The sequence below is a fragment of the Dendropsophus ebraccatus genome, chromosome 8 (genome assembly GCF_027789765.1).
Source record: "Dendropsophus ebraccatus isolate aDenEbr1 chromosome 8, aDenEbr1.pat, whole genome shotgun sequence".
In the NCBI taxonomy this organism is placed as follows: Eukaryota; Metazoa; Chordata; class Amphibia; order Anura; family Hylidae; genus Dendropsophus; species Dendropsophus ebraccatus.
The window spans coordinates 53712596-53731035 of NC_091461.1; the positions used below are offsets into that span (position 1 = coordinate 53712596).

At 47.9% G+C, this 18440-nt stretch overlaps 1 protein-coding gene across 1 annotated transcript in view; it reads left to right on the top strand.

The window, feature by feature from the left end:
• Positions 1-435: 435 nt before the first annotated feature.
• The window catches only part of TNKS2 (tankyrase 2), a 47468-nt gene continuing 29463 nt past the window's right edge, over positions 436-18440 (top strand). Inside the window, exons 1-8 of the mRNA XM_069980378.1 lie at positions 436-863; positions 11985-12209; positions 12673-12768; positions 13098-13134; positions 13384-13459; positions 14527-14621; positions 16403-16469; positions 18063-18249. Of these exons, the coding sequence (XP_069836479.1) occupies positions 662-863; positions 11985-12209; positions 12673-12768; positions 13098-13134; positions 13384-13459; positions 14527-14621; positions 16403-16469; positions 18063-18249 (985 nt within the window). The 5' untranslated portion in view covers positions 436-661. The remainder of the gene's footprint in view (positions 864-11984; positions 12210-12672; positions 12769-13097; positions 13135-13383; positions 13460-14526; positions 14622-16402; positions 16470-18062; positions 18250-18440) is intronic.

Here is an 18440-nt window from a genome sequence, read left to right on the forward strand (position 1 = left end):
CTAGGAGCCACAGCTTCTGTGTAATAAACTAGAACTGTTCAATATCTTCTCAGTAGAATCCAGAGAAATACTGAACTAAATGAACTAATCTTTTCAGTGAACTAGTTCATAGTGAACTAATCACCAAAACGAACTAGATTTCCCATCACTACTGCGCATGCGGCCCACTAGGGTCATGTGATGTACTCGTCTCTAGGGGAAGGACACACGTCCGGAGCCCAGGATGAGGGCGGGGCCGGCGGCAACGTGCGCGGGCCATGTGTAGGTATGCGCCCCCCGTGAACGCGCACCGCCTGTGTTTTCTCAGCCCCCACGTCACGTGACAGCGGAAGCCTGTCGCAGGCTTGCCGTTCAGTTGTCCGTTCTGTCTCAGGACCGGACTATGTCCTTCATGTCCATAGGGCTCTAGAGGTCGTATCGCTAGGGGGAATGGAGCGTACTGACAGCTGAGACGGGGCCCAAACCGGTGGACGACACGGCGACTCGCGGGGGCCAGGTGCGCGCAGAGTCCCCCGGTGATGGCCTCCGGGTGTCGGTGACGCGCCCGGGCGTCAGTAAGGGGGGCTGCGGCCTGGGAGCCCAGGCTTTTCACGGTACCCCGGCCACGGCTCCTCTTTCCTCCTCGTCCGGGCACACGGGAGGGGACTGCTGCTGGTGGAGGATGTCAGGCCGCCGCTGCGCCGGGGCCCTGGGCTCTGCCACCTCCCACGGGGATACCGGAGGAAGCGGGGAGCCGGCCCGGGAGCTGTTCGAGGCCTGTAGGAACGGTGACGTGGAGCGGGTGAGGAAGCTGGTCAGCACCGACAACGTGAACAGCCGGGACACCGCCGGCAGGAAGTCCACCCCGCTGCACTTTGCTGCAGGTAAGGGACGCGCCCGGGGGAGCGAGGAGGAGGAGAGGGAGGGGTGCGGGGGAGCGAGGAGGAGAGGGAGGGGTGCGGGGGAGCGAGGAGGAGGAGAGGGAGGGGTGCGGGGGAGCGAGGAGGAGGAGAGGGAGGGGTGCGGGGGAGCGAGGAGGAGGAGAGGGAGGGGTGCGGGGGAGCGAGGAGGAGAGGGAGGGGTGCGGGGGAGCGAGGAGGAGAGGGAGGGGAGCGAGGAGGAGGAGAGGGAGGGGTGCGGGGGAGCGAGGAGGAGGAGGAGAGGGGGGGGAGCGAGGAGGAGGAGGAGAGGGGGGGGAGCGAGGAGGAGGAGGAGGAGAGGGAGGGGAGCGAGGAGGAGGAGGAGAGGGAGGGGAGCGAGGAGGAGGAGGAGAGGGAGGGGAGCGAGGAGGAGGAGGAGAGGGAGGGGTGCGGGGGAGCGAGGAGGAGGAGGAGGAGAGGGAGGGGAGCGAGGAGGAGGAGGAGAGGGAGGGGAGCGAGGAGGAGGAGGAGAGGGAGGGGAGCGAGGAGGAGGAGGAGGAGAGGGAGGGGTGCGGGGGAGCGAGGAGGAGAGGGAGGGGAGCGAGGAGGAGGAGAGGGAGGGGAGCGAGGAGGAGGAGGAGAGGGAGGGGAGCGAGGAGGAGGAGGAGAGGGAGGGGTGCGGGGGAGCGAGGAGGAGAGGGAGGGGTGCGGGGGAGCGAGGAGGAGAGGGAGGGGTGCGGGGGAGCGAGGAGGAGGGGTGCGGGGGAGCGAGGAGGAGAGGGAGGGGTGCGGGGGAGCGAGGAGGAGAGGGAGGGGTGCGGGGGAGCGAGGAGGAGAGGGAGGGGTGCGGGGGGAGCGAGGAGGAGAGGGAGGGGTGCGGGGGAGCGAGGAGGAGAGGGAGGGGTGCGGGGGAGCGAGGAGGAGAGGGAGGGGTGCGGGGGGAGCGAGGAGGAGAGGGAGGGGTGCGGGGGAGCGAGGAGGAGAGGGAGGGGTGCGGGGGAGCGAGGAGGAGAGGGAGGGGTGCGGGGGAGCGAGGAGGAGAGGGAGGGGTGCGGGGGAGCGAGGAGGAGAGGGAGGGGTGCGGGGGAGCGAGGAGGAGAGGGAGGGGTGCGGGGGAGCGAGGAGGAGAGGGAGGGGTGCGGGGGAGCGAGGAGGAGGAGAGGGAGGGGTGCGGGGGAGCGAGGAGGAGGAGAGGGAGGGGTGCGGGGGAGCGAGGAGGAGGAGGAGGAGGAGAGGGAGGGGTGCGGGGGAGCGAGGAGGAGAGGGAGGGGTGCGGGGGAGCGAGGAGGAGAGGGAGGGGTGCGGGGGAGCGAGGAGGAGAGGGAGGGGTGCGGGGGAGCGAGGAGGAGGAGAGGGAGGGGTGCGGGGGAGCGAGGAGGAGGAGGAGGAGGAGAGGGAGGGGTGCGGGGGAGCGAGGAGGAGAGGGAGGGGTGCGGGGGAGCGAGGAGGAGGAGGAGAAAGAGGGGTGCGGGGGAGCAGGGCTCCAGGGAAGCGAGGAGGAGAGGGAGGGGTGCGGGGGAGCGAGGAGGAGGAGAGGGGTGCGGGGCCCTGGGGGAGCGAGGAGAAGGGGGGGTGCGGGGCCCCGGGGGAGGGAGGAGGGGGTGCGGGGCCCCCGGGGGAGCGACTAGGAGGAGAGGGGTGGGGGGCCCCGGAGGAGCGAGGAGAGGAGTGGGGGGCCCGGGGGAGCGAGGAGAGGGGTGGGGGGCCCCGGGGGAGCGAGGAGGAGGAGAGGGGTGGGGGGCCCCGGGGGAGCGAGGAGGAGGAGAGGGGTGGGGGGCCCCGGGGGAGCGAGATGGAGGAGAGGGGTGCGGGGCTCCGGTGGAGGAGAGGGGTGCGGGGCTCCGGGGGAGGAGAGGGGTGCGGGGCTTCGGGGGAGCGAGGTGGAGGAGGGGTGGGGTGCAGGGGAGTGAGGAGTGGGTGGTTACAGGACATGTTCGGGGGCGGTGTCATTAGGCCGCACATCTCAGGCCCGACTCCTCCATACAAGTCATGATGACTGCCGCACGGTGTGAATGAAGGATGAATGCTGGCAGCCGGATGTAGTCACCTGATCTGTGCTCGGTAAAGCTGGGTGACATGTCCGCCACTACAGCATCTACAAGTATTGATCACAGCCCTATGAAGCAGGTCTGCTGTTGAGGCTGTGTTCACACTGCTATTTTGTATGTGGTCCATACTCTTTAAAGGTTACAGATGTATAAGTGAACCAGATGCAGAGAGTGGGTTGTGCAGCCAGTGGTCTCATAGATCATAGCCGGCTGCATGTTTATAAACATCCAAATGAAAACCCCAAATGCGGTGTGGATCCAGCCGCCTGCGCACATTCATCCTGATCTTGTGCAGATGTGTCAGGACATGCTGGTTGTCACTGAGCCGCCTTCTCTAGGATAGCGATACCTTTCTGCCTGACAATACATAAAGGGGTATGTCAGATGAGTGGCCGGGGGTGAGTGAGAACAGGGGAGATGTACATGGGTCCTGATCGGGCAGTCTAGGCACTCCTTCCTCTGCCCCCCTTCCCACCAGAGACGTGGATCAGTGGGCTGGGTTAGCAGCGGTATCAGTGTTCTGTATTGGTCCATGGGCCGGGTTAGTTCTTACATCCCAGCCAATAGCAAAGATGGAGGACATGTGATCCACGTCTCAGAAGGTGGCAGCCAGGAGGGAGATGGAGAGGACTCAGTTTAGATGATTTTATGCATCCAGAGGGGGTGAGTCTACTTAGTAAGCAGCAAAGCGGTGCAGAAGCAATCATTTTTTATATTGGAAAGATAGTAAGCTATGGGTGGGCTATTAGTTAATGCAAAAATTATTTTGGGTGGAGTCCTCCTTTAACATTTACCCCATAAACCACACTGGAAATCTTTTAGGTTTTTTGTTTCTCCTCCCCATTTTCTAAGACTCATAACTTTTATGTTTTCATCTACATTTTTTTGTGGGAACAATTGTGCTTTGTACTGACACCCTCCAATTTACATAAAAATACTGCAAAAAAAAAAATAATGAAAGTAGTTTGAGATAAAGTTGAAAAAATTGTTACCATGTGGTAATACAGAGGTGTTCTCTCTATTCTTCAGGTCTTCATCTGCCATACTTCACCGGTCTCCTGCAGGATAAATAACATATTTATGTTGTTTGCACAGTACCACACATGGCAATACCAAATATGTTTAGTGTTTTTTTCACATTTCATTAATCCTTTTCTATGTCTGGCTGTAAGACTAGATCACTAATGGCAGCTGTAGGTAAATACAGCTGACATAGGGGATCACTCCAGGCTGGCTATTGGTGGTGGTTGGGGGCTCGGCTCCTGAGCCTACCTCATACACCCCTTTCCATTCTAGTGCACTCTGCTGCCACCTGTGTCCATGTCAGGAACTGTCCAGAGCAGTAGCAAACCCCCTGCTGTCCAGACTGGAAAGAACACGACACTTCCTACAGGACATATAGCAGCTGATAAGTTCTGGAACCAGTTGATTGCTGAATTACCTCTTTAAAAACCACTTACCTCTTTAAAAACCACTATGTTCATCAGACCCATGGACTTCTACTGCAGATCCAGAGCAAGTTCTGCTCCATTCATCCTATGGGTCTTCTAAGCAGTGGCCAGCTCAGTGCTATCCCATAGAGAGTGAATAGATCTCCAGCAGAGCTCCCTTCATTCAGTGGTCAGACCCCCACCAATCAGCTTGTTGTTGGAATAGGGGATAATGATGCCAGTTAGGAATACCCCATCATCAGGATTACTTTATTGGTTTTAATAAATCCTTAGCCCTGCTGCAAAAGGTGTTCCTGTGGGTACCCCCCCCCCCCCTCTCTCATTAGGCAATGGTGTTAGGGGATATCTACCGTTCTACCTGAAGACAGTAAATTTTTGCTTGACATTTTTTCCTGAATCCATGTGTATAGAGAAGGCTATCAGTTTCTGTGTGGATGGCGTTGGCGGCAGGACTCGCACTGTATCCCTTAGTAGTCCTGTCAGGATTTGTTTTTAAAGGAGAAAATAAAACAGGTTTTTGATCTTTGCTATAAAACTGTTCCAAAGAATGATATGAAATGTAAAAACCATTTGTAGTGTAGGAGACAAGAGGTGGGGGGACCACAGTCTTTTTTAAGTCTTCCACTACCTATCAGCATGTTAGATTAATCTAACCTGCTGATATGTCCCTATTGCACAGCAGACACTGAGGAGGAAGGTATGTCTCTGCGCCGTCCAGTTCGGTTAGTTGTGTTCCCTACAGTCCGGTGAGACTGTCTGAAAACACACTCTGATATATAAAGTGTTTTTTTTTTATGCACATTTACGTTTTTTATACGGCCTCTGCAGGAAACCCAGTGCTCATTGTTCAGAACTATCAAGAGAACCCAATCCAGGTCTGGTCCATAGTAATCTAGCAGTGCTTATTGACTCTCTGTATCCACCATCTTGGGTATTGAGATGGGGGCTGTTCACAGAGGAACCACTCCTTAGATGAAGAGAGTGTCATTTTACAATGTAGGTAAATACTTCCTTTAGTTTTTGTTAAATGCCTTGAAGCCTCTTCTGGTGATTCTTTGTTTGAGCTGCTGTCAAGCAAGATAGATAAGGCTCATATGGGGAGCTATGTGAGACTCTAGTGCTTTCTCTAGAGCTTATTGCCGCGTTATGTGACAATTCTTCATGTTGACGAGTAAATATCCGGAATATGAGGATTCTGTCCCTATATAAGGAATGTCAGGATTCAGGTTTTTTTTTTCTTATCTGGGTCAATTTTAAGGCCCTTTTACACTGGCTGGTTATTTGTTCGGCCAGAGATTAACCAGTGAGTAAGAAAATGCTCACCCGTCATTGGTCGAATGTTTGGTGCAGCCCATAAAATCATTGCTAGGGGGACTCTTAATGGCTCTGCGAATGATCTGCACTGGTTAATACTTTCAGGTTGGTCTGTGGGAAAAGGTCCTAACGCTCTACTTTAGTGTTCGTTCCTAGAAAATCCTTTGTGCAGTGTATGGGTTTATAGAATGTCTCCTTTGGTAGAATGTGGTAAAAAATGCATTAAAATTAAGGTGAACAAATAAAAATAAATGAAAGTACCACTTCCCTAATTTTTTTTTTTTTACTTATGACTTTGTTGGTGCTGGCACATAGATCCTGATGGTGCCATTGATTTTTCTTGCCAGTAGTGCACCCAAGCAGCTCTGTTTGCATGTCAAGAAGCCAGCGCAGATGGTGGAAAATTGATGGTGCCACTGGGATCTAGACGCTGGCGCCGACCAGGTCATATAAAAAAAAAAAAGTTAGGGGAATGGTACATTTGCTTTAAATGATGCATTGCTACTGATCTTGAGTGTTGATCTTGCAGATAGGTGTTTTTTTACAGAGCCTGTTACAAAGGCCCAACTATTGTGCAGCCCTTTGCGCCAATCATCCCTTAGTACAGTGCTTCTCAATTCTTGTCCTCGTGGCCCACCTGCAGGTCATGTTTTGAGGATATCCCATACAAAGAATGTGATACAATTATACTCAGTGCATCAGGTTTTATCACCTGTAAAATACTAAGGAAATCCTCAAATCATGACCTGTTGGTGGCCATGAGGACTGGAATATAGAAGCTCTGCCGAGATGCGCGGCTGGCTACCGATGATTCTTTGAATGTCAGAATAAACATGTTTGTTGGCCTGTTTGACCATAGCCGCCCTGTGTAATAGGGCCCTAGCTGGTTTCTCTCGCTTCTTCCTCTTCTCCTCTCCCCTCAGTTGTCATGGCTGGTGACAAGAATTATCTTCCACAAGTGAAGTGAGAATAGATCTGTGTTAAGTTACTCAGAGGTCACTAAAATCAATAGCCATTAGGTTTTCCTTTTGTCCTGAGGAATGTTTTTGTCTATTGTGACTCATTGATCACTTTAGTTGCCTAATTGCCTACATGAATTCAACTACCCTGTTAAATATTTACTACTTTGTGTATATAGTATACCCAAGCAGATTTCAGAGGATCTGGTTATATCAGGGATGTAGAATTTTTGTTTACAATCACTTTAACTGATTGAAATAATTGTACACTCGCTGTCCTCTAGTACAGTGCCTTATGTCTTATTTGTTCCTGAGTTGCACTGGATGTTTCCCTCCTGTTAAGCTACTGGAAGCAATATTGACACACACCTTAGCTCACTGTGAACAAATAATAAGCGCTAGCAAAAGTGGCACAGAGCCCGTCATTGCTGGTAAACATGAATGAATGAATCACTTCACTGTCTGGCAGACAATCACGTTTGGTGGTTACCAGCTTAGTGCAAGTGCCAACGTGAAGTTTTGTGATGGAGTAATGGCTGGGGGCTGTTTAATGGTTTGGATGGGCCCTAATGTTAAAGAGCATGTGTCACCTAAGTTTATCTTTACGCCCAATGAGAGGCCTTCCCGCCGCAGGACAGGAAACCTGTGAAGATAAAAGCTTGACACCCCTTTCCACACCTCCGTTTAGGTTTCCTGTCTCATCTGGAGAGAAAGGTGCCTGTGCATAAAATTAAAAGACTAAATTTAGATGTTGACCTGCCTCTATGGAGACAAGATGGTTTCAGATATATCTATATAGCAGCTGCAGTTCTGCTTAAACCTTAAAATCACGGACACAGACATCTGACTTGCGTATCAGTAATGTAAGTTTGGGAAGCGCCCCCTTTATTAATTTGTGTTAACTTTTAAAGACAGAAAATGGGGTGGCACTACTCATGCGTTGTGTATTCATATGAAATATGAAAACATTCAATACAGGCGGGGTTCCAAGTCACAAGACACATACATGTCACACTCTGGTAGGTCAGTCCATAAATGGTAGCAGTTTCCTGTTCTGCGCAGTCCAGCTAGCACAACGTGTTATTTACCATAAATTGTTTATAGATTACTGCCTTTCTTTTCCTTCTGTATTGTGACTACAATGATAATTTTCAAGGAGCTGTGCTCATTGATGTGCTGCCAGCATTCCTTTCCTTCTTCCAAACCATCTCTCTGTCAAGCTCTGATCATCTCCTAGTTCAGAGGGCAGTGTATATATAGGTGTAGTCATATAGGTTCAGTGCAAGTAGGTAAAATCACATCACCTAGCCTTATTACTTACTACCTCCCCCCTCCCTCCCTGCACGGTGCTTTGAGCCAGATGCACACTGTACTACTCCTCATCATCTGCTCAAACTATGAGCTCACCTGACGTGCTCAGCCCACACGGCGAGGGATGGGGGCAAAGGTAGTTAGATGCATGGGCACCTATATCCCTCCCACGCTGTGCAGGCTGACCACGGGTCAGGAGCGATCATAGTATGAGCAGATGATGGGAGGAGTAGTAGTACCGCATGTATCTGGCACCATGCAGGGAGGGAGGGGGTAGGTAGATGCATGGGCACCTCTTTCCCTCCCAACTCAGTGCCGTTCATCTCCCTCTCTCCTGGTGTGACTGCTTGTTATCGGCAGCACAGGGAGGGAGAAAGGGAGATGCAAGTGTCCTTGCTCCCCAAATTAATCCATAAAAATCAAAGGATTTTGTACTGTAAAAAAAAAAAATCCTCTCACTAAAGACATAGACTTTTTATACTGCTGGACACTTCATGTAAATTACACCCAATTTGCGTTGTCACAGTTTTTTAGAGAAATTGAAGCTGCCTGATCTACTAAATTAAGGGAAATAGCACTATATGTGCATTTCTCATAATTTGGTGTATATTAGGAACTTGTCTAACTTTGCTTATGTAATACCATATTAAAAAGATTTTTGGCCAAAGTTCTCCTTTAACATTAGTAACAGTATTTTGTCACCTTTTGAAGAGGTCATTTCACTGGGAGCTGCTATTGTCTCCTCTATCTACTGGTGTCGCATGTCGCTGCACTGCTGTACAGATAACTTTACAGCAGCACTCCTCTTATCACCACAGACAGAACAGGAAGTCTCAGCTTAGTTTTAGCCCCAGTGGTGAAAATGAAAAATGTAAGGCTGCATTCACAACCCCCCCTGGACTATGCCGCCGCCTTCCCCTGGCAGTGTAGTCCAGGCCACTTCCGGTGAGCGTGTGTAGGCAGGCCTGCACAGGGGAGTAGGTGAATAGTCAGATGCCATAACAGGAGTGCACCTTATGCGCTCCTGTCATCTCTGCGGTGGCAGGGCTACACCTCCAGGGGATCCGTGCCAGGGAGGCTGCACTGCTCGGGGATCAGTGCCGTGATCCTCCTTCAGATCGGGGCACAGATCGTGTGAATGAGGCCTAAGATTATAGGATTATTTTATAATATAGATAAAATAATGAAAATTAGCAAAAATGTCACCAAAAATTCTTAAATATGTTCAAAGGAGAAGTCCGGTGAAAGTTTTATTAAAGTATTGTATTTCCCCCCAAAAGTTATACAAATTACCAAAATACACTTATTACGGGAAATGCTTATAAAGTGCTTTTTTTCCCTGCACTTACTACTGCATCAAGGCTTCACTTCCTGGCTAAAATGGTGATGTCACGACCCGACTGCCAGAGCTGTGCGGGCTGTGGCTGCTGGAGAGGATGATGGCAGGGGGACACTGAGGGACACAGAGCACTGGAGGGACACTGAGCATCCCCCTGCCATCATCCTCCCATGGATCCCGCCTCCTTCACTGAGTGGCTGAGCGGACCTGAGACATCACGTCTCGGGCCCGCGTCAGACACCCGGAAGCGGCCGGGCACCGGAGCGCAGCGATGCGGGACCCGCCGCTGGAACCGGGGAGGTGAGTGGACATCTTTTCCCTTGGCCACCTCGTCCCCGGTCCCAGCGCAAAAGTGCCCCCACGCTGGTGTACCCCTTAAGGGCCCTATTACACGACGCAGTAATCTGCTGGATCTAGCAGATTGGCAATAATACAGCCCTAAGTATTGGTCAGTGTGCAAATATATTAGAGGTCGAATAATGCGTGTGTTCTACTAGTTACTGATGATCGCATGAAGCGTTAAAATTCACTTTTACATGGTGTAATTCTGTGAAATGTCCCCCCCTTGAAAGAAGTTCTCTATTTATAAAATGTGCATGTATAGGGGGGGTTTCACATACACACGCAGTGTAATTTCAGTGTTTGCAGTGTATTTACTTGTGACTGTACTAATTATTTTATTTATATATATATAGATAGATAGATAGATAGATAGATAGATAGATAGATAGATAGATAGATAGATAGATTAGGGCTGGGCGATTAATCGAATTCATTCGATTAATTCGCCCAGAATGTTAGAATCGATTAGATTTTTTTTGAAAATCGCAAATTCGATTTTCACCAAAAATTATTGCGGGCAGTGCGGCCGGGAGTGTCGGGGCGAGCGGGAACTGCGGCGCTGAGTGTCGGGCCGGCGGTATGCAAGGCGGGCGGGAGCTGCGGTGAGTTGTCGGGGCGGCCAAGAACTGCGGCGCTGAGTGTCGGGCGGGCGCTGCGGCGATATGCAAGGTGGGCAAAAGCTGCGGTGAGGTGCCGGGAGCTGTGGCGCTCAGTGTCGGGCGAGCAGGAACTGCGGCGAGGTGCAGGGCGAGCGGGCAGTCAGCAACAGCCTCCAGCCGCTTAAAAGAGCAGTGAGGGACTGACCTGCCCCCGCCCCTTACACACAGCGTCCCGCTCCCCTCTCGGCCGCACATGCAGGCCCCCGGTCTCTGGAGGAGCCGAGGAGGCTGCAGGGACTGTATAATAAGGTGATATCGGCTCTGCGGGTCCTGGAGCTGTACAGCGGGACACCCGAACCCGCTGTACAGCTCCAGTAATGGCAGCGTCGCTATCACCCTATTGTACACTCCCTGCAGCTTCCTCGGCTCCTCCAGAGACCAGGGACCTGCATGTGTACCGGGGTGAGGAGAGGAGGAGGGCTATGTGCACTCCTGCCTCAGTCACCCCCAGCTGCCCCAGTTTCCCCAGTTTCCCCCCAGTCACCCCCAATGTACTACTACTGCCCCCCTCATCCTATACCTGTACTACTACTACTGCCCCCCTCATCCTATACCTGTACTACTACTACTGCCCCCCTCATCCTATACCTGTACTACTACTACTGCCCCCCTCATCCTATACCTGTACTACTACCGCCCCCCTCATCCTATACCTGTACTACTACCACACCCCTCATCCTATACCAGTACTACTACCACACCCCTCATCCTATACCAGTACTACTACCACACTCCTCATCCTATACCAGTACTACTACCACACTCCTCATCCTATACCAGTACTACTACCACACTCCTCATTCTATACCAGTACTACTGCTACACCCCTCATCCTATACCTGTACTACTACTACCACACCCCTCATCCTATACCTGTACTACCACCGCACCCCTCATTTTTACCTGTACCACCACACCCCTTATCCACTATAACTCCACTACTACACACCCCTTATCCACTACTACACCCTACCTAGATATCTCCTATACTACATGGGGGCACACAGGGGGCTTGTATACTACATGGGGGCATAGAAAGCACTGTTACAGTGGGAAGCAATACAGTTCTCTCAAACGTCATTTAAATAATATCTGACGTTGCAGGGAGCAAAATGTTCTTTTTATTTAGGAAAAAGAAAAAAAATTCGAGATTTAAATTGAGAATCATCCAAAAAATTTTAAAAATCGAGATTTTATTTTTTGGCCATATCGCCCAGCCCTAAGATAGATAGAGAGAGAGAGACAGATAGCTAATAATATATATAATATATATATATATATATATTAATATTAAATATATAAATAATAATTAAGAGAAGTTCAGGTTTTGTCCAGAGTTACGACCTCTATAATCGCCCAAAGATGCTCTGACCTGAAATCTTTCCAGGAGTCTCCTCTGGTCCCCAGCTGATCCTTGAGCTCCGAACCTCATGATCCCTGCTCATACTGATGGCCTACATAGGATTACTCACCCTGTAGTACAGCTGAAGTCTTTTACTTATCAAGAATAATTCAAGTAAGGTGAAGTCAAGCAGTGCATAAACCACAGGCTCTGCAGATAGGGGCCTATGCTAGTGGAATCCTGTGCTATATTTTATCCACACAGAATGAGTGAAACACTGTATCTGTAAGCTTACACAAATGTTAACCTATGTTGATTATAGCTATATGTAAAATATAAAATGCTGATGTGACTACATATGTTTTTTCTTTCTCTCCAAGGATTTGGCCGGAAGGACGTTGTGGAATATCTACTGCAGAGTGGTGCCAATGTCCATGCACGTGACGATGGTGGTCTTATTCCTCTCCACAATGCCTGTTCTTTTGGCCACGCTGAAGTCGTAAATCTCCTGCTGAGACATGGTGCTGATCCTAATGCCCGTGACAATTGGAACTATACCCCTCTCCATGAAGCAGCTATTAAGGGCAAGATAGATGTCTGCATAGGTATGTTTTTCTGTGAAACACGAGTGAAGGGTGAACTCCACATTTTATCATTGTTAGGATGGATTTCCTAAGGACTGGTTGACTGTTTCACTTGGCTAAAATAGATTGCAATATAAAATATAGCTGTTTTAAAGGAAGACCTTTTATTGATACTATAACCTGCATACTATACAGCAGCATAAAGTATATTTCGCAACTTGTCTAGTAGATCTCACAAGTATTCCTACATTTAGACAGGCTCATTCTATAATTCATCTTAAAAGCAAACCTCTCAGCTAAGAATTTGTTTAATCTTAAAGGGTCTGTCCCCCTCCTATCAAGGTTGCAAATAAATTAAACATGATCGTGGTTGGTTTCTAGCTTAGGATTTTATCATTCATTTTCCCCTTTTTCAGTATCATTCATAGTGCACTGATCCTCTTCATCTAATTTGACAATGTTAAGTGTATTTTCTTCTTTATAGTGCTGCTTCAGCATGGTGCAGATCCAACAATCCGCAATACAGACAGCAGGACAGCTTTGGATTTATCGGATCCATCAGCAAAAGCAGTGCTGACAGGTAAAACTTTACAGGGATTGGTTGCTTTGTCTGTCTCCCTATGCAGACATTCTGCTGATTTTCAGTCTTGTAAGTTTATCTGGGATGTCCTTTAGATCTTTCTATTGAATTTTCAAACTTTGAAGTAAAACTAGGTGACAGCTTTGCCTCAATATGTGCAGTATTTCCTGTAGAGTAAATTACAGTGATGGTTTTTAATAGGAACACCAAACACAGCATGCTTCTTACCCGTCAGAAGTCACAGCAACCATTCCCCTTTGGAGCTGGAAAAATGCATTGCTGCATTGTCTTGTATTGTTTATAACACTTATCATGTCTAATTTTTTTAGGGGAATACAAGAAGGATGAGCTGTTGGAAAGTGCTCGGTATGTTGTCATGAAATCTTTTCTCCACCCCCCCCCCACTCCTTCCCATATCTCCTGTTAGTGCAAATAGGGGAGAGCTAGTTAAAACAATGCCCATCATGTAATACTACATTTTACCTACAGCCACTACTGCAAAGGAAATTATAAAAAATTACCAACACCTCCACTGGCAGAGACTGCTATGGTTTACTGTGATGACTTGCACTGATTTATTTGTAATCTATATTCTAAACATATTTGTTTTTGTAGAAGTGGAAATGAGGAGAAAATGATGGCTCTGCTGACACCTCTGAATGTTAATTCCCATGCCAGTGATGGAAGAAAGGTAAAAGACTCCACTACATTATTATTCTTTTGTCATACTAGTTATAGATCACACTGCACGCACCACTGAGATAAGTATGGCACAGTTTTGGCACATCTAGGTTTATGCATCTAAAAATCAGGAAAGTGTTAACTATGCCCCGGTTTTTTTTTTACACTTAAAAAAAATGGAAACAAGCAATATATTAGGAGGAAGTTGAAAAAAAAATGCAATAGAAAATGTCAAGCTTACACTGAGTGAAAGAATGCAGCCAGATGTAAATCACCAAAATCTTTACTAAGAACAGTTAGAACTAGCAAGCAAATATTGAGCCTTTTGAGGCAGGGACAAGGATTTATGCGTATTTTTTTTTTTTTTTTTACTAGTCTGAATCAGAGTGCATTTACTTAATACACAATATATACTTTATACCTGCTGAGACCTTTGATCCATATAGGTGAAGTCCCTCCTTCTCTCTCGTTTTCTTGTGTCACATAGACATGTAAATTGAGTGTAAGTTTAGCTTGGTCAAGGTCTATTTGCTGAGACCCCCTCTAATCATTAGCACTTTGCGTGGCGCTTAGTCCATCTGGTTATAGAAGGCTACTTTTGTAGATTTATAATAGTACATGTCTCATTCAACAAGGAGCAGGTGGTCAGCCAGGAAGGGAAGCATTCTGCTGCAAGCTTCACCTGACTTTACTAATAATTGGAGGGGGCTCAGTACTAAGACCCTGACCAATTTTTGGTTTTGACATGTATGTGCAACATCCTGTGCTGCCCCAGCACTGATGGTTTCTGCAAAATATTATTTCCCTGCAGCAGCGACAGATTGTACTTGCAAATAACTGGCTTCATGGTGCTAGCCTGTGTGGCTGACTTTTGGAGTGCTGTGATTAGCTGCAGCAGTGACATACATGTATTGCATATTGTCACTGTAGATAATTGATGGCAGTGCCGTGTGGGGCACAGGATATAACAAGTGAGGGATGTTTGGGCTGTTTTAGGATGACTTGAAGCTACTTGTCTTGAAGGAAACTTGTCTAACCCTTTGCCTAATATCTTAATTTTTTTTAATCTATCTACAGTCAACACCGCTTCACTTAGCGGCAGGCTATAACCGTGTCAAAATCGTACAGCTGTTACTTCAGCATGGAGCAGATGTACATGCCAAGGATAAAGGGTATGGCTACATTGAGGATTTAATATAGTGATGGTTTCTTGTGACACGTGGCATCCTTGTTTAATGTTGGATTCTTTCATCTGTAAATGGATATTCCCAATGGGGTTTCATAACTTAAATAATGCTTTTGATATATTACATGCTCAAAGACTCTCTAAAAATAGGTATCTCTTCTCATTTCCTTTGGGCTATAGAAAGCCTAACCGCCGTAAGAATCTCCAGTGGCTTTTAGAGCAAGCATATGTCTTATCACCTATTTGTGTGGTTGAAAAATCTGCCTTGCTATGTCCCAGAAATTATGCAAGAAAGTTGCAGAAAGTCAGTGTACAGAATGCTGTGGGAAGCTGATCAGTTAAGACACAGCCATTTGTTGCTAAATATGTTTGAGAAATTGGTGTCTAGACTAGAAGTTTTCTTGGCAGATTCTTTTTTGTTTTGTTTTTTAATTTATTTATTTTTTTTCCTTTCATGGTTAAGATTCTCATACTTAACCAGTGATGGATGCAGTTGCTTTTCTGCTGTTGTACTGCATCTATATGCAGCCTCTTCCAGAGACAATCTTTTACAATCTTCTAGTTTCAGTCTGGTTGAAATAGTAAAAAGTGCATATGTTGTAGGCTAGTAGTGGTCAGCCTACCACATTATGGCTACATGTTATGTTTAGTGCTCCCCCCCTATTTGTCTCAGTTAAGAGGCTGTAAAATTGCTGTTTCTGAATCTCCACTTCCACAGTGGGTTGGGGGTGCACACATAGCCTCTACTTACTGCATATCTGCCTGAGTAAGCAAGGGTTTGTGCGGCCGAGAAAGATAAAGGGAAAAAGCACAGATATACATATCCCAGAACTTAATATGTACATATCTGTGCTCCAGATCACAAGCAGCAGTCTATACATACCAGCCACACTGCTTGTGATCCAGCATCTGTCTCTTTGCTCCTTGTGGCAGCTGTATCTTCAGGCCCCGCCTTCTCTGGCCGTCATCGGACTGAGGATACAGCCACAAGGACCGGAGAGACAGATGCTGTATTCGCAAGCAGCGTGGCTGGTAAGTACAGACTGCTACTTGTGATCTGGAAATTGACAGCACAGGTATATACATATCCGCGCTGTCAGTTTCCAGGGCTGCATGAGCAATACGAGGATCGTTCATACAGCTCATCTGCTAGATTTCTCGTCCCATGTAAAGGCAGAGCAAACAAGCAGATCTTGCTGATCGGTGCTTGTTTGCGCCCCCTACGGCTGCAAAATCTGTGTGACAGGTCTCTTGCAGGACACGCACCAAATGTGTCATCCTGTGCTGGAAGAATTCACTCCTGATGCACTGATTCTATTGGTTGACTCTTCTGACAAAATCTTTTTCCCAAATGAACTGGTGCCAGAAAGTTATACAGATTTGTAAATTACTTCTATTAAAAAAAAAAATCTTCACTACTTATCAGCTGCTGTATGTCCTGAAGGAAGTGGTGTATATTTGCTCTCTGCTGCCATCAATGGCCGTGACAGGAACTGTCCAAAGCAGTAGAGGTTTTCTATGGGGATTTGCTACTGCTCTGGTCATGGACAGAGGGGGCAGCTGATAGCACTGTATCAGACTGGAAATAATATACCACTTCCTGCAGTACATACAGTAGATTTAAAAATTTTAAACTTTCCAACTCCAGTTGATTTAAAAACAATTTATCATCATCATCTTCGGGGTACAAATCTATTCAACCATAATGTAAATATAGATATATGTTTCAATGGTTTTATTGTAGTAATTTCTTCCTTTTGCCTCTAGAGATTTGGTGCCACTTCACAATGCTTGTTCATATGGCCACTATGAAGTGACTGAACTACTTGTTAAGGTAATCGTGGTTCCATTTGTTAGTACACATTCTGAATGCTTAAAGAGGATGTACCACCAGGTACATCCTCTTTAAAGAGGACCAATCACCTAAAAATCACTATCCCTATTATCAAAGGAAATCTCTCCCTAAGTCTATCTAAGAAGATACAGACTGCCTGTGCAGTCTGTATCTTATCCCTTTACCCAATTCTCTTGCTTGCTGAACGAAGGCCGGGCGCCGCCATCTTGATGACGTCACTTTGCGTTTCACCGCTGGAACGCAAGTGACGTATTCAAGATGGCGTCGCCCGGCCTTCCAGCACCGAACAAGAGGATCAGGTAAAGTATAAGCTACAGACTGTAAAGGCAGTCTATTTATGAAGATACAGATTGCCTTTGCAGTCTGTATCTTATACTTTACCTGTTCCTCTTGTTTGCTGCAGCAAGGCCGGCGCCGCCATCTTGATTACGTCGCTTGCGTTCCACCGCTGGAACGCAAGTGACGTATTCAAGATGGCGGCGCCCGGCATCAGACTGCAACGGACAAGAGGATCAGGTAAAGTATAAGATACAGACTGCTGTTGCAGTCTGTATCTTATACTATACCTGTTCCTCTTGTTCGGCCCGGCCGCCGCCATCTTGATTACGCTACTTGCGTTCCACCACTGAAACGCAAATGACGTAATCAAGATGGCGGCGGCCGGCATTGCTGCCGCTGTGGATGACGGGAGCTTCCTGTCTCGAGCCGACTCTTTTGAAAAGAGCCGGCGCGAGACAGTGAATTGAAAAGTGAAAAAAACAAAAACGCGGCCGAAAAAATAAATAAAAGTATTTACAAATGTTAATTAAATAAATAATTACATTAAATTAGAAAATAAAATTTTTTTAAATTTCTTCCGTGATTGGTTCTCTTTAACCTGACACAGGGATAGAACAGCGCTGTGACAGGGAAGCCGCAGCCGCTTCATAGAGGTGAGGGTATTCCCTCCCACTGGGGGTGGGCCGGCCTGCCTCCAGTGTTTGAGCACCGGCCGGTAACCGTGGAAAGAACGGCCTCGTACGGGGGTACCGGGCCGCGGTTCGAAAAACGGGCCGCGGCACCGGCTTCCCCGTCACGGCGCCGTTCTATCCCTGTGTCAGGGTAAAGAGGACGTACCTGGTGGTACATCCTCTTTAAGGAGGATATATCCCCTGGGGTACCTAATGAATTAAAAAAGTAAAATATAAAACCTTCTCACATCCTGGCCAGAAGTTGACCAAAACAAAGGGGTCAAATCCTTGTTCTCGAGGTTTGACTTTTCAACTTCGGTACTCCTTTGAAGTGTTCCTTATAAGCAGGTGTCCCACCCATTTTTTAGCTTGGGGTTTATCTAAACGATCATGTCACACCAGGCAATGCCACATCCAAATACTACCAAGCAGTGCACACAGTACACTCTAGAAGCACCAAATACCACCGTGCAGCCCCTCTACCAGCAGCATTGTCCACCTTTAAAGTCAGTGGGGGAGATTTATCAAACTGGTGTAAAGTAGAATAGAAAGTGTAAGACTTTCAGGGAAGGATGGCCATTAAGTAACAAGCAATATGTATATAAACTTTCTTGTCTTACAGCACGGAGCCTGCGTAAATGCAATGGACCTCTGGCAATTTACGCCTCTTCATGAAGCTGCCTCTAAGAACCGGGTGGAGGTCTGTTCCCTCTTGCTTAGTTATGGTGCAGACCCGCACATGCTCAACTGTCACAATAAAAGTGCCGTTGATTTGGCTCCAACACCACAGCTAAAGGAACGATTAGCATGTGAGTACTGACCTTGTCATTGAAGAATATTATGTGTTTTCTGTATATGTTTTGCTGTTCAGTTTATTCCAGGTGTGAACCACCCTTCCAATTTATTGCCAGGATTCTGTGTTAATGTAATGAAGGACGGGTGGACAGCAATTAAATTACTGCAATGAAATGATGCAGCGCTGCAATGAAAGGATCAGTTA